The sequence below is a fragment of the Oxyura jamaicensis genome, chromosome 7, assembly GCF_011077185.1.
Source record: "Oxyura jamaicensis isolate SHBP4307 breed ruddy duck chromosome 7, BPBGC_Ojam_1.0, whole genome shotgun sequence".
Taxonomy (NCBI): domain Eukaryota; kingdom Metazoa; phylum Chordata; class Aves; order Anseriformes; family Anatidae; genus Oxyura; species Oxyura jamaicensis.
Genome location: NC_048899.1, coordinates 25,231,947 through 25,247,640, shown reverse-complemented (window position 1 = coordinate 25,247,640; position 15,694 = coordinate 25,231,947). Strand labels below are relative to the sequence as shown.

Sequence of the window (15,694 nt, the reverse complement as noted above, 5' to 3'; positions counted from 1 at the left end):
ACGTTATAGGAGAAATATTTTTACCCCCTATTTCTAAGAAAGAAGTTGTTGTGGAAAGTAGTCTATAAAATGGTGTTTTGTTCAAATTAACTTTGAGTTCCAGTAAATGTCCTTGGCGCATTGCATGTGTCACAACTATAAACTAGAAGTGGATACAGCAAATTGAAATACATGATCAATTCAGGAGAAACACCATCTGGATGGTGGTTGGTCAAATTCGTGATTTATCTTGAAATTTCAACTTTTTTCAAAAATATTTCCACTCAAAACTGAACTTAACAGATAAATCAGACTTCATGGTAGCTATTGTCATAATAAATGACTACACTTCTCTTCTCCATCAAAGATAAAACAAATGCAATAAAAGCTCTTACTTTTTTGTGCTTGTCTGCTTCATCACTACAAGCCTGCAGTAACGTAAATTTTTACAGTGACTCCATCCTCTGAATTGATGCAACAAGCCAAACATATAAATACCCCTTCAAGTCTATGCATAAGAATGAAGCAAAGAGGTTTCAAGAGGTAGAAATCATTATGGATGTACTCACCAATGATCCAAAACAAAACCGGTGGAACTGATTTTTACTCTGTTAAAGTACTCAGCATGCAATATAGGTTCCATAAGAATTCTTATTTATTTTTTAGGTATTTTTGTGATTTTTTTTGAAAGATCAGGCACTGTCAAGGTGTAAACGTACCTAAGGTATTTAGTGTTTGATAGGATGTATCCTGAACTAACATCCCTTGATAAAAAATATAGGGATTGGATTGTTGTTTTCATGCATTTATTGTTTGCTCTAAAATGGACGGTTCCTTAAAGTGAGTTGTAAATTATCTTTTAGAGTTTTCTGTCTGTGCTGTATATGTAATTGTAAACGTTGAAAGCTTTCCTATAAAACACAAGGTTGTTTTGAATAGAAATGCCATCAATATGGTGCATTCTTCTTGGGGCGAGGGAGGGAAAAAGTCAATCAAGGCATCAGGCATGGGGCCTCAAGGCCTGATGTATAGCTACCAAATAAGATTTCCTTTTTCTCCTGTGTCACAATATTTAAACTTCATAGGTAGGCTGGGGAGGTGCCTCATCAGCCTTTTCTCATTAAAGTTCATATAAAATAGATGCAATGCGCCTGTTTAATTTAGATCCTTGTACGCCAAAAAGCAGTGGTATATCTCTATGAAATACGCTGTTATGGATGAAAACACACAAGCTATTTAAGCTAATTTATGGGACTTCATGCTAGATTATTCCTCAACATAATGATGCAATATGATGATGACCTGTGCGTTCCACAGTAATTGGGAGAAATGGTATGTTTGAATTGATTTTGATGAGCTTCTTTCTTTTTTTATCTTATTTTAATTAAAAGTTTGGGATGTAGAGTGTATCAGCCAAAATATGGGAGGTCAAATGCAGGCCACTGGTTAGTGGCTTTGTGAAGTAGTTTGACACAGCTGGTTCATTTAGAAGTCGCTCTTTGTACTCAGCAGACCAGGGTTGACAGTGGACCTCTAGGTAGTTGTCCTCAGAGTATTTTTGTATGGTTAGAAGATGGGCAGAACTAAAGCAGCCATCACTGTGGTGTGTTGTCATTTCCTTTTTTTTGTTTGCTTTGTAGTGTTAGTAGTAAAGGTCTGTATAATGCTTTGTATCCTAGAGCTACTCTGCAGGCATTGCTGAAGGCCTGCTGCAAAGCAGGGATGATGTTACTGAAGACAACAGGATTTGATGTAGCCAATAATTTGAGCACAAGTGTTAGGCCTGTCAGTGCTGCTCAGCAAGGGATGGATTTTGATCCACACATTCAAACACTGAGGCAGAGCAGGCAAGGTTCAAAACTGACCCTCGTGGAAACTTGTGTGGGTATTCCTTTGATCTTGTAAGGATGTTTTCCCTTCCAACCATGCTAGCTCCTGTTTCCTGAGGGGTTGATTTCCCCCTCCTCTCTTGTTCTGCCTCCAGTGTTGTACTCTTGAACATGTCAGCTTTTGCACCACAAAACCACAAGCACTGCCACATTTGGCAATGTCTAGAAACTCCTAAAGTAACCCCATGACCTGGTGGGCTGCTGGTATGTTTAAAAGGGAGCTCTTCCATTCTTTCATGTGACAGGACAGTGATTCTGGTGAGACATCTTGTGTAGGTTGTTGTACTGGTCCAGGCGTTAAGGAAAGTTTCATCCTAGAGATGAAGGCAGGTTAGAGAACATTGTCATCCCCTTCATCTCAGCTGATACCTGATTGATCCACAAATAACACTAGCATCTGTAGGAAGACCTTGCCAGTGGTTTCCTGAGGTCCAAAAATAGCCTTTTCCTTTAGTACATGGATATTTTAGTACATGGATACTTGCTTGTTCCTCTCTTCTGAAAACCTGCCTGTCTCATCTGGTCACCAGAGTAAGCACTCGCATGGGTATGTTTGCATGCAGGCATGCTTTTGAAATGCTAAAATGACAAGAGTTTGGGCGATTATTCATCATAAAGGAAGGAGTAGAAAATCTCTAAAGACCTTTTTTTAAACAAACAAAAAATCTCTTTTAATCAGTGTACTCTGTAGCAGTTGTAGTAGTGCCTTGTTTAAATAGTGAGGGAAGAATTGTATTCACGAAAATGGTCACAGCAATATGTTTTTTTCCTGCACTTACATTGTATAATACTCTCCTAATTCCTTGTAAATAGGCACAACATCATCTAAAGATATTTCCTACACAATGTAATTACTTAGAATGGAGACCTTTAATGCAGATATTAAAAATCAATGACTGCATTGTGTTTTCTTTAAATGATACTGTTTAGCATTGTTTGTATGGTGTCATGCATGCATTGCTCTGCATTACCATAATATGCTTGGGTTTTCCTCCTGCCACAGTGAGACAAGCTTTCTCTCACTTGTTGACTTCTTAATATATCTCCAAAAGATTTTATGAAAGTGTATTTGGAGTCATATGTATGAACCATAACTGCCAGTGTGGGGGGGAGAAAAATCAAGGCAGTAATGATATGGTGCCATCATAGCTACTATATCATCTGTCTCAAACACCTCTCATCAGCTAATCACAGCTCTTAAAAACCCTTGGTTCTGAAATCAGTTTACATTTTAAGCAAGCTTGAATTTTCTTCTAAGAAATTTTAATTTTAATGTATATTATTTGCATTTTTCCAGCAAGTTTCGAAGATAATTTTATATAGACGTTGAGCATTAAAACAGTTTTCTCCATTGAATTCCCAATGCAGCTGCTGATCTGTTTCTGAGTGCCAAGTCCATTGTTAGTTTGCTTTGTACTGAACTTCATTATGTGAGTTTATGTACAATGGGATGCTTTGACCCAAAATAATTGCGTAACGCATTGTAACGCCAGTTTTGGTATCATGCCACTTTGTATAGCTGGTAGGATCTCTGGATACAAATGCTAGCATTTTCCAAAAATTGATATGCAGCACTAGTTGCTTGCAGCTCAGATTGAATGTTTTCAGCATAGCATATCAAGAATATTTATGAGCTAATATTTATGTGAGCACATTCAGCAGAATTTTGCTTTACAAAATCTTATGGCAGATACTGAGAATACTATGGCAACTCCATGAGTCGATGACTATATTTAGGTTAAGCAGTCTAAACTTTATTTTCAGGTTCACCAGATTGAACACTATAAACACATCTGTCTCCCCACCCTCATCTACAAAGCGCAGTGTTGAAAGATGTTAATTATTTAATACTGATTGTTTTATTCTTTGAGTTTAATTTCTGTACTATAAACAAGATGAGCTTAATAAGTATAAAGCATGCTGCCTCAAAGGATAAAAACGGTGGCCTGAAAGCGTGGAGACCTTTTTTTTTCTTCTAGCTTCAATGTTCACCTGTTTATGGCTGTGGACAAATTGTGTTACCCCCCCTCCTGTTGTGCTCCAACTCATGAGACTGGAATAATGATCTTTGTCTTCCTAATGTCTTCTGTTCCTGTAAATCCACAATTAATTTTGGTCTTCTCTGAGCACTCTAAGGGTTTTAATTGAAAGCAATTAAAACAGTGTTAGAGGTAGTGTACAAATTTGGAAGGAGAATTTCAGGGGTGAGTATCTGTAAATCTGGCCACTGTAAGTATCCATCAATAGAAAGCCTCAAATATTAGGATTTGTAACTATACCCCCACCCCTTTTTTGGAGGATCGCTTTCTGTGTTTTTTTAGTTCTCTAAAGTTAATACTCTGCTTTCAAAGTAAGTTCCACTTGTTTTTCCCTTGAAGTATATAAAACAAATTCAATTTGATCAGATTTTTGGTTACTTTCGTAACTATGTCATGAGATAGGAATTTGATCAGCACATGCTGGGATGGAAATTTATGCAATGAAACATACTGATGTTATAAACACAGTACAGGGACATCCTTCTTCTACTGTTTTTTTTTGTTGTTGTTGTTCCTATAAATGAATTATAGTAAAAATTGCTGTCTTACCTTGAGGCAGTCACATTTCTCATGAAAAAATTGATGGGGACTTCTTCAGTGACAGTTCTTACCTTGGCCGGTAGCAAGAATTAAGTCATAGGGAAGTTTGTTACCACTTTAGCAGACTTCAGGGAATTTGATAGGAACTAATTTTGAATTGTTTAGCTCAGTCGTGGAGATACTGAAGTCCACAAAGCATTCATCCACATAAGGCATTATCCTTTCATTGTGGTATTTGGGATGTTGTTATAATCAACAATAATAAAATGCCCCAGATCTCTGTAGGCTTCACTTTAAATTATATGCTGTGCCCACGAGAACATACTCAGTGGTATTTACTTCCCTGTTTATTTATATGGAATTTGTACGAGTCCTGTCTCAGTTTGTCTGAGAACTATTATGAAATGTACAGTATTCAATTGTTTCTGGCAAAGGACTTTGGAAGCAGATGCTGGACCGCTTCCTTGCACTCGATACTGCTCTCGAGTATCTGCATTTCTCTAGGAAATTTATCTGCAAAATACTTCTGTAATGAAATAGTAATATTTCATAGTGTCTGTTAGAAATCAGCCAAGATGTGTGTGCCAATGGGCTGATAAGAAACATTTAGATTAGTGGAAGTCCTTCCATTAATTTCATTTAGTTTCGGATTTGTCTTTGAAGTTACAGATTAGTGATGGTGTAATTTAAAAGGAAATTTGTAAACACATTGCGGGTCATTCTGGGAAACTCTGGGAGCTGGTTTGAATGTCTGAGAGAGATTTGAGAACCAGTCTGCTGTGTTGGAAGCTCATCTGAGAACAAACAAGTGTACCCGGTCACTTAAATCTCTTCCCTGTTCTAACTCCTAATCTTTGTTTGGTTTTGGTATGAAGCTCTTGTCACAGCAGGTAGCCTGAAGAAAACAGTCTGTTTCTGGGATACAGGCATCTATTTGCCATCCTGGAGCTAAAGACCTGTAGCAGGTAGGAAGCCAGGATGGAACCTAGTTTTTTCTCCTTTTAGTGCTAAGCCACTCCGGCAACATCAGTCCCAAATAGGCATCTTGCTTCTAATAGTAGCATCCACAGTGATGTTATCAAGGTGCATTTGGTTCCTTGCCTTCTTCCTGGCAAAGAGAAGGAAGATAGGCACTGGGGAAATAGCATGAGCTGCATCACACCCCAAGCGGGAATATTACATGGCTAAAAGGAGATTGAGCCTCCTGCCAGGGCAGCTCCAGGCCAACTCTCTAAAGGAGCTGTGCTTTGGATGGGTGTTTTGCATTTCCTGCTCCTTTTGCAGTGGCCATTTGGTGAAATAGCTGGTTAGTTTGCGTGCACATCGTTAAGATGTGACATTAGTCAAAGTAGTTTAAAGAAACCCAGCCTAGTTCCCTTACTCATGGATGCCCACAGCTGCCACTGTCTCTGGTGCACACCTTTGCACAGAGCTTCACAGACAGTTAATTCCTTTTCCTAAGAAAAAGCAATCTATTTCATATTAGCAGCATGACATACTTCCCCAGCACATGCTTCTTACCCAAACACGTGCAAGCTAGTTGTCCTTGATAGGCTTTAGGGCATAATATTCGCTTCTTCATGAATCATTTTTTTTTTTTCTGGTTGTTCTTGTCAACACTTTCAAATCCTTATATTCATTTCCAATGACTGTTGTCAAGATTGTCTTAATTGAAAAAACGTTTACTGTAACTTTAGCAGCTGTTCTTCTACAGTATAAGATTGTGGCAATTGTTTGTGTTCGTTCAGTGCAAGGTCACTGTAGTAGAAAGGAAATGGCCTCCCTTAATAGGTGGCATCCTCCCTGTGATGGTGTCTTGGTGCCCTTGAGGTGAAAATAAGGTGCACTACTTAGTGTATGAAATAAATAGCCAAACTACTTTTGAACTCTTATTTATTTGACTTCTTCCTGTAACTTATTTTTCTGAAACTGAGTATCTTATCTTTGACTTTCTGTCTAGTTGACCAATTGGATTTGTGACTTAATCACCACGTTAATGGAATAAGCTTATTTGTATAGCACTCAAAGACCCTGAATGATTTACAGAAACGTGGAATAAAAACACTTTCCCATAACTATAATATGTACCCATTAAGTGAGAACCGCTTAGGCTGTCATCTTTCACTTTTAGAGCTGCTTTTTGTGGTTTACCAGTTCAAAGATACCATTTCCTTTAGGTCTTAAAACTTGGCAGCTACTGGACGCTATATTCTACCTATAATTTTGCACTGACATTTCCCCTTACTGGTTTCCACATGTGTGCGCATGTATACACGCAGCTTGTTCTTTACATATTATCTGTGATCTCAGAGGCTTTGTAATTGGTACTCAGCTGGCAATTTTCAGTGTGCATGTGAGGCAGATAAAACTGGGGGAAAAATAAAAGGTAATGCTAAAGCTGCATTGGTCCTGGGAGTGTGGAAGCACGTGTTGTGTGCTGGTGGGTGTCCCTGCATGGCTAAAGCAGGCTGAAGTGACCAGGAAATTGAAGGATGCAGTTCCTAAAGTACAGTTACTGTGTTTGCTTGCTTACAGACTAGTCATCTTAATCATCTTAACATGCTTTTGTAAGTGATGAGCAATAATGTAATAGGGCTAGCATGTTTTAGACTATCAAATAGGTTTGGGAGAGTGCTATTTGTTTTATGGAAATTTTTGTTCCTCCTGTATTGGATAAAATATGAGGTCTTGATAATCATCTGTTAATCTTAGATGCATATTGTTGTCTTCAGCTTGAGCACAACTGAGTTTCTGAAAATTATGCATCTATGCATCTAAACTGTTGCAGTTTATGGAGGTTTCAGTCAAGCTGTAGGGGTTTTGCCTCCACTGCAATGTATAAGCAGTTCTACTTTTGCTGGCGCTCGTCCTCTGTGAGCAGCTTCATGGCTATTTCCACTGTTTTCCAGTGTTTGAGGTTTCTAATACAGAATTCTGTATTTACCTATGGTTATCTTTAATTGAGGGTAATGAGGGGCAGATGTTTGTCTGCCTTCAGAGGTTCTTGCATTTCATTTATGTGTTGGTTTCTCAAGCCGACACAAATTTCATGTAGCTGAATGCTCTGTGCACATTTGCTGGGTACAGCTGAAAGCAGTTACAGAGTTAGAGCAAAGTGCTGTGTTTGAGGTAAGCAGGTGTTCAAAGAGAAGTTTATGAAATTTTAAATACTGAGGACTTCCAGCAAAAATCGAAGGAACTTGTAGCTAGAAAATCAGTTACTCAGTTTAACCTAGAAAAGCCCGTTAGGAAGAACTTACTAAGGAAGAATTTACTAATAAGGGTGGTGGTTGTTCTTTTTCTTTAGCAGTTTTTTTCCTTGCTGTCTGCAAACTGTTGGAACAGACCCTGCATCACTTTCTTTGACTTCCACTCTGCAGTTTATCAGAAAAGAATTTGAAAAGTAAAAAGTTACCTTGGTTCTTTCCTTCTTTATTTTAAACAAGACAAAACATTCTGGTATGTTTTGGGGAGGGGAAGGGAGTGAAGGAAGAGGGGCCAACTGTCCCTCCTGAAGTTATGCCATCTATATCAGCTTTCTGTCTGCGTCTTCTGTCTTCGTTTTTTTGTCCAGTCAGATCTTCTGTTGAGAAAGAAATGTCTCTGTGCCTTGGAAGCAAACCACATCACATGGTGGATCTGATATAGCCCCTTTCTACTGTATCTTTAATATTTTTTCTCTTTTCCATAATGCTTCATATTTTAACAAATGATTATTCTTATTTTTAATTTTAAGCTTCTTTCAAGTTTCCTGCTTCCTAATGGTTTCTCAGTTGAAAGGCTGAGCAGTGCTTAACAGAAGATGAAGCAGAGCTTTTTCAGTTCTCCCCTTTCCAAGACAGAAGAAAGTGAATAAAACTGAAAAAATCTATTTTATATAAACATATATAACCATACAACAGATTGTCTAAGGGTTTTGCACCATGATGCAGTGAGATGTTATAGTTTTCCTGTGACTTAACTCTTTTGCTTCTGGAAAAAAAATCTCTACACTTTCTTGCCATTTTGATGGAAATTTCAGAAATTCTTCCAGACTTATCCGTGCTCCAAGCCTTTCGATTGCTTCTTTATGTTTTGTTTTCTTGACCGGTAACCTCAGATTATAGAGGCTGCAGGTCAGGAAGTCGTATTCTTCCCAAGATAGCACTTAGAAATGTAAATACGTCTTTGCTGAATAGTACTAAATTCTTTTGAGGTTTTCTTTCTTTTTCAGAAAAAGATCTAATAGATAATATAGGCATATTAAGACTCAACATTAAGATATTAGGCACTGTGAAGTACTTGGCAGTGTCAGAATTCATAGAGCAAAATATCTAAGCGTACTGAAGAAACATTTGCATTCTTTTATTATTTGTTCAAGAAAAATGTTACACATTGGAAAAAATTGCATTATCAAATGTCCCATTCCTTCCAGGCACTGGGTGCCCTTCATTTCCTATCAAAGCCAAAAGATTCAACATGTAGCCTCTCAGGCCACGATGAATACTAATGTCTTGATATCTGGTAGATCATTAGTATTATTTGTAAAATGGAAGCAAAATTAGTTCTGACCTTTAGATCGAAGCCAAAAGGTTAATCCATGTCCATTTCCAATTCAAAGCATTAATTGCTCCCTTCTCTAATTGTGTATAGGACAACAGTTACTGTTCGTTTCAGAGAGAAATCAAACTAGGTGATGGTTTGCATTCATAATACCTTTCTGTTTGCTTCTACAATTGAATTCGACATCACAGAAATTGTCTTCGCAGGTTCAGTTTAAAAAATAATTTTTTAAAAAAATCTGTTATTCTGATCTATTAATTTATTTTAAATCAGTGCTTCCTTTCTGCCTGAAATGAGTGGTATGTGATATACTTCATGATAAACAGAGGATAAAAATAGGTTTATGCATTTTTCAGTTGTTCAAATATTAGTGTTCTTGGGAGCTCCAAATATGGACAAATAATGCCAGTGTAAAATTAACAGCTGTTTTTGTTTCTCTTACAGCTACACTGTACACGTCCTGCATTTTGTTGGGTATATTTCTCAACAGCAGTGTACCAATATTCTTTGAGCTCTTTGTGGAAACAGTCTACCCTGTTCCAGAAGGAATTACCTGTGGAGTTGTCACCTTCCTGAGTAATGTGTTTATGGGAGTGCTTTTGTTTTTCCTCACGTTTTACCATACAGGTAAGAAATACAAGCTACTTTGAAAATATAATTCTCCATGAACACGTAGCCTTGTTGGTAAGGGAGGATTTGCATATGTGATTTTTGTTAATAACCAAGCATATGAATCCACATTGTAGTAGTAAGGAGTAACTTTGTTCTTTTCTACATGCTTGCTAATAAAAAAAAAAGATGCTTCCATGCAGGTTGTATATAGTCATGTACCACTTCAAATTCACTGTAGCCCGAAACCATCAAGATACACCATCATCGTATTTTTATAACTATTTGGAATTTTGTAAATTTTTTAGGTAAATATTTATTTTTAAAACTTTACAAAAGCTTATTAATGGACAATATGACCATTAATGTTGTTTTTATCTATGCATGTTCAAAACCAAAACACAGCTAATCCAATCTCATGCTTCAGGGTATAAGTGTATGGCCCAGGAGGGTCAGAGAAGAAATGCCCCGTTTGTGGTCAGCTCTGTTCAGTGGGTCGGGCATGTCATTAAGGGATATGAAAGAGCCTCTCTTTTGCCCACTGCTCAAAGACAAAATATTCCTTTAGGTAATTCAGTGGCCCAGTGAGGCAGAACAGTGTATTGTTTGATATTTGCATCAGCTTCTTCAGACGGTCTCATCTGTAGAGTATGATTAGCTTCCTCAGAACTCATACTTGAAACTTGCTGTTTAAGAGGAGGCTGAGGGGAGACCTCATCGCTCTCCATAACTACCTGACAGGAGGTTGCAGAGAGAAGGCTGTTGGTCTCTTCTCAGGTGACGAGTGACAGGACATGAGGCAACAGCCTCAAGTTCCACCGGGGAGGTTTAGGTTGGTGTCAAGGAGAATTTCTTCTCAGAGGGGTGGTTAGGTGTTGGGACAGGCTGCTGAGGGAGGTGTTTAAGAGATGTGTGGATGCGATGCTTAGGGACGTGGGATAGCAGTGGAGTTGTAGTGCTAGGTGCATGGTTGGACTTCATGATCTTATAGATCTTTTCCGTCCTATTTGATTCTGTGCATGGTTCTGTGATTTCAAGCTGCAAAACAAGAACCAGTCCTTCTTTAAAGTGGAAGTGGTCCTTATTAGCAGTTTTTGAAGATGTAGATATTGGGTTTATATTTTGTTGTCATGATAAATGTTTGCTTCATGTCAGAAGATTTGCAAAACGATGTTTTACTTTTGCTGTGGAAGGATTAAAAATTGAGAAGCTTTAAATCAAAGCATTTACTTCTTAAGATGGTTTGTTTTATAACCCAGAGGACACTAACAACTTTCAGAATGAATTGTGCTTGAAATTATGAAGGTTACAGTGTGGGGCAACTTTTCAAAGTGGTTTGTGCATCTTTCTGACAAGGAACTGTAAACAGGTTAACAATGACATTCTTAGTTATGTTTTGTGAACACAAAAGAGAATTCTTTGTTTATTTTTGTTTTTCTTTTTTTCTAAGGTTCCATCAAAATGCATTGTTGTAAAAAACAAACAAACAAACAAAAAAAAACCTGAATTTATCCACACCAGCCTCTGGTGGTTTCATATTTAGTCTTGAATTTTTAAAAAATGTTTCTATGCTTAATATTAATTGGTGTTAATTCCTTTCACGTAGACTGTTATTTCCAACATTTCTACCTGAGCTGAAAAGATTATACAGAATACTCCGAGGATATTTTCATCATTTTTCAGTCTAGTGTTCTGAACTGCTTAATAATTGAGGATTGGGATACAATGCATCTTACTGTTTTTATAGTCTTAACTTCCCTCTGACTAAACAATTATGGTAAGGTGAATGTATTCCCTAATAAATAGGGTATTTGGAGCCATTTTTTTCCTCTAGTGAAGCTTGCCCCAGCATGTATCAGTAAATACAGGTAAGGGCAAACCTGAAATTAGTATACCCATACACTTGGAATCTTTTCCCAATTTCTGCAAAGGAGGAGAAACATCTGTTTGTGCTCAGGGTGATCCATTCTCAGTGATGCAGTAACAGAAATGATCAAAACTACAAATGTTATGTGGTCGCTAGAGGCGATCAATGCCAGTGGATGCTACTGCTCCTTTGATAAAAGAAAAATCCTTTAGAATTTAGATAACGATCTTAAATACTTGTCTTCCCTTTGATTAAAATACATCTTCTAATGGCATCTAAGAAGTTTGAGTAAATCAGAACTCAGTCAAGTTTATCTTGTTCCCTCAGTCTTGCTTTTTAAGCCAAACAATCTTTCAGTAGTTTTAATTCTATTTCTTTTTCTTCTCATACTTTGACATTGCAAAGGCTGCAAAAGAACCAAGCCCTGGAAACTTCAGGGCTGAAGATTTTAGTCCAGCTGACTCAGTTAAGAAGGGGAAATGAAAACCTTTCAGAAACCTCAGCATATTTTCTATTGGTGTGTTTTGAGACAAAAAGCCTCAATCTCTGGATGTGGTTTCCTACAGGGAGTTCCAAATAAAAACCAAAACCATATCACCCTTTAGCTTTGTGTGATCAATATGTGAGTGTGAATCTCCAATGCTGCCCAAATTCTGGGCCACAAAACACGTGAAGGGTTCAAAAGAAAATGTAATCTTTCAGGATATATGGGTTAAAATATGTTTAGTCCAATTAAGCAAGGCTATCGCATCATATAGAAAATAGCAAAGCGTTTGTCCTTGAACAATGTAGTCTTCTCCAAGCCTAGGAAAAAAAAAATATTAACATTTTATTAATAAGATTACTGCTTAAGCAAATCTGTAAGCTTTTGGGGAGAGGGTGTTGCTGAAGGCTGCTGGTGTTGGGGGGTTGGTTTCTCAGGTTTTCTGACTTATCCTTTGAATTGCGTAGTATAAATTGTGCTTTCTATTTTAGCAATATAAATTTTAGATTTCTGAAAGTAATGGTGCTGAGGTATTAATTATGATTTATTCAGACCCTGAGGGAGAGTTTAGTTTCTGTAAAATAAATAATAGTAATAATAAAACAACAATAAGAATATATGTTTTTAAATGAAACAAAACACTGTTTCCAGTAAAAGTAATGCGTCATTAAATTAACAGAAATAAAGGGGAAAAAAAGGCTGCAGTGCACTTTTTTTTGAATAAAACTGCTTAATTGTAGTCAAATATCAGAAAATAGGATTTCTTGAACATGGAACATATGCTTTTAAAAGCTGTACGTTTTGTCTAACAGCTCCAAAGAGTCTTCTGAGGAGCTGTTCATGCAACTAGTTTTAAATTGCATTGATTGCACTGCTCACAAGGTTTGTCAGAGGAATTAGTTTTCCCTCCTCAGACCATGTAGCAGGTTTGATTCAAAATCAAACCCTGCTGCTTCTTATGCTTTTAATTTGTTTTAGTTTTCAATCCATAGAAATCAAAGAACTAATGAGTAGAGTGTTCAGAAGTGGTTTATTCTCCATTAGCAAGGATAGATTTCTCCCCCCCCCCATTCTCCATTGACAGGTTGAATAAGAAGCATTAACATTAGCTGGAGGCATTGGTTTTATATATATAGAAGTCGTTCGTGGAGGAGTCTCATAGACCATGTTAACCATCTATTGATTGCAGAGCTGGCAAGTTTTTGTTAAGAAGACAGCAACTTCCTTCAAACCCACCAGCCATGTTTTTAACTTGGAGTATTACAAGTTTAGGTAGCTTTAAACACGGAGCATGATGGATAACTCTGAGATTGAGTCTGTCTTCTGCTTTACAGAGTTTTCCTGGTTCAACTGGTGCCTCCCAGGATCATGTCTGCTCAGCCTGCTCCTCATCCTGTGCTTCCGAGAATCCTACGACAGACTCTACCTCGACGTCGTTGTCTCTGTCTGATAACACAGGACTGCTGACTGGTTGGAAGAGACTGAAAGCTGATTTTGCAGTCTGCACATCTTCCTGGATTTGCACAGCTGACCAGAGGAAAAACATAGAATTACAAGACTTAATTGTGGCTTTATTAGAGAGGGTGAGGGACAGGTTATTTCTTATGTTCAAGACCCCCTTGATTTGCATTAATTGCAGGCAGATAAACATGGAACTTGAGTGGTGATAAAGATGCCTGAAATGCACAAAGAGAATATATCTGATGTACAGGTACCAGTGTCAGAACTGGAGTTCTCTATTTAAAAGGCTGTTCATGTAGCAGTGAGATGTATGAGTCTGTGTGTGTGCATGTGTGTGCGCCAACTCAAGGTTGTACACACTGGGGTACCAGTAACCTTCAAGTCTTCTATCAGAATAGGTATAGTGAATAATCTCAACAAAAGGAAAGAAACAAAAAAAAAAAGGAAAAATATTTTTTTATAAATCTCTTAAATTGCTAGTCACTTCTATAACTAATGTCCATCAAACAGTTAAGCTAAAATAATTTGGTGCTGTACACTACATTTACATTATAATAAAGTGATTTCTGATATAAGACACTGGTACCAGGGTTTTTAGCCATACTAAAATCCCAGTCAGTCCTTGCAATGTTGTTAGAGGTGTTTATCACCCTGGAGCACATGTATGCTGAACGATAGCCGTAGCTGCCACTGAAACGTAGCTGCAACTGCAACCAGCAGTTGCCTCTGAAATACTGCCGTGGCTCTGTATGTCCTCAATGCGTAGCGGCTGTGGTATCTCAGAAGTTTACTGTAGAGTCACTCTTGGTGAATGTTGCTGTTCTAAAGGCCGCCGCTGTCTCACCTTTCCATCCCCCGTCTCCAATACTGCTTTCTGTTTTCTATTTACTGTGAAACCTGTGTTCATGCCGCTAAATACTGTTGGTGTGGATGTTCACGTCCTGGTAGTTCTCTTCTGATACCCTAAGGTGTGCATGGCTTTTAGGATTAGTTTACAACTGAGGGTGCCTAAGCAATACTGTTTGTTAACCCAAGTCTTTAAAAATCACAGTTTCCTTTAAAAAAAAAAAAAAAAGTTATAGTTTGATGGGGTGCCCTGATGGCGAAATGACAATGAGTTTGATGAAAAATAACTCATGAGTTTTGGCATAATATGGGAAATATAATGCCAGCTCTTTTTATCAGTAGTAATTGGTGGTCGTTCTGGCCCTTACTTGAACATAGATATTGAAGACACTTTTAATAGTTTTTTAACTCAATTTTAAACCTGCTAATAATTTCTTAATTATCTGCTTAGATTTCAGTTCAGCATCATTTACAGTATTCCCCATGTGTGTGTTCTGTGCTTTATGTTAGGTGTGTGTGTGTGCATATTTATATCTATGTATACACAAATAAAGCTTATATATATCTAATATATATAAGTTATATAAGGTATGTGTTTACATAGGTTTATTTTAAATAATTATGTCTCTGAATGGTGGTGGTATGCCACTGTTTGTAACTAAACCAGTCACTGCCGTGAACAAAAATGCATACATAGGCTGTCTGTGACATGGTTTATTTTTTTTCATGGGGTGAATGATTTCCTACTGTAGCTATTTTATAATACGGAGCGCATGCACATGTTAGAGGAGGTTGGCGTGCAGAGTTCTTCGTCGATAGAAGTTTGAATCAAACGCCCTTTGCTCCTACGAGGGGCTCTCCTCTGCCACTCTTGAGTGATACACTGTAAACTCACTCAAATAAAACCTGAGTGCTACCTTTCCGACATGTATCCATTCATTGTCTTCTCGTTTTTCAGAGAGAATGTGCCACTAATACCTTCAGCTCAGGAGTGTATTTGTGCAGCAAAATAAAAGCAAGCTGTTTCATGGCATCTGCTTTATGTTTTCAGACGTATTTACTGTACTAAGTAGCAGAAGATTGACTTAGTTCATTGCCTATATCAGTGACTAAATGATCTTTTTTTCCCCTCAAAACAGGCTCTTTTTAGACAACGGAGCTAACCTACGTAGAGATAAGTTAATCGATCTATCACATTCAGAACCACCGGCATCATCCTTTCATCATTTTTCAGATGGATGGTATTAACTGTCCAACTCCTTTTTACTGTTTTAGTGCCTGGAATAGTTTCAGTATCCAGTAGCTGTTGCTACCTATTGTTTTCTGAAAAACTAGGATTGCTTGCCAAGAATTTGATTGCACTTGCATTGTCATGGCAGAATTGCAAGCTCAGATGGCTCTTCAGAGCTCTACTTCTGCAATTTACTGTAGCTATATT

General features: G+C 37.6%; 1 protein-coding gene across 1 annotated transcript in view; it reads left to right on the top strand.

Annotated features, from left to right (window-relative positions):
* The window catches only part of SLC49A4 (solute carrier family 49 member 4), a 62,079-nt gene extending 46,907 nt beyond the window's left edge, over positions 1-15,172 (top strand). Inside the window, exons 8-9 of the mRNA XM_035331919.1 lie at positions 9,434-9,616; positions 13,284-15,172. Coding sequence (XP_035187810.1) covers positions 9,434-9,616; positions 13,284-13,399 — 299 coding nt within the window. The 3' untranslated portion in view covers positions 13,400-15,172. The remainder of the gene's footprint in view (positions 1-9,433; positions 9,617-13,283) is intronic.
* The last annotated feature ends 522 nt before the right edge of the window (positions 15,173-15,694 follow it).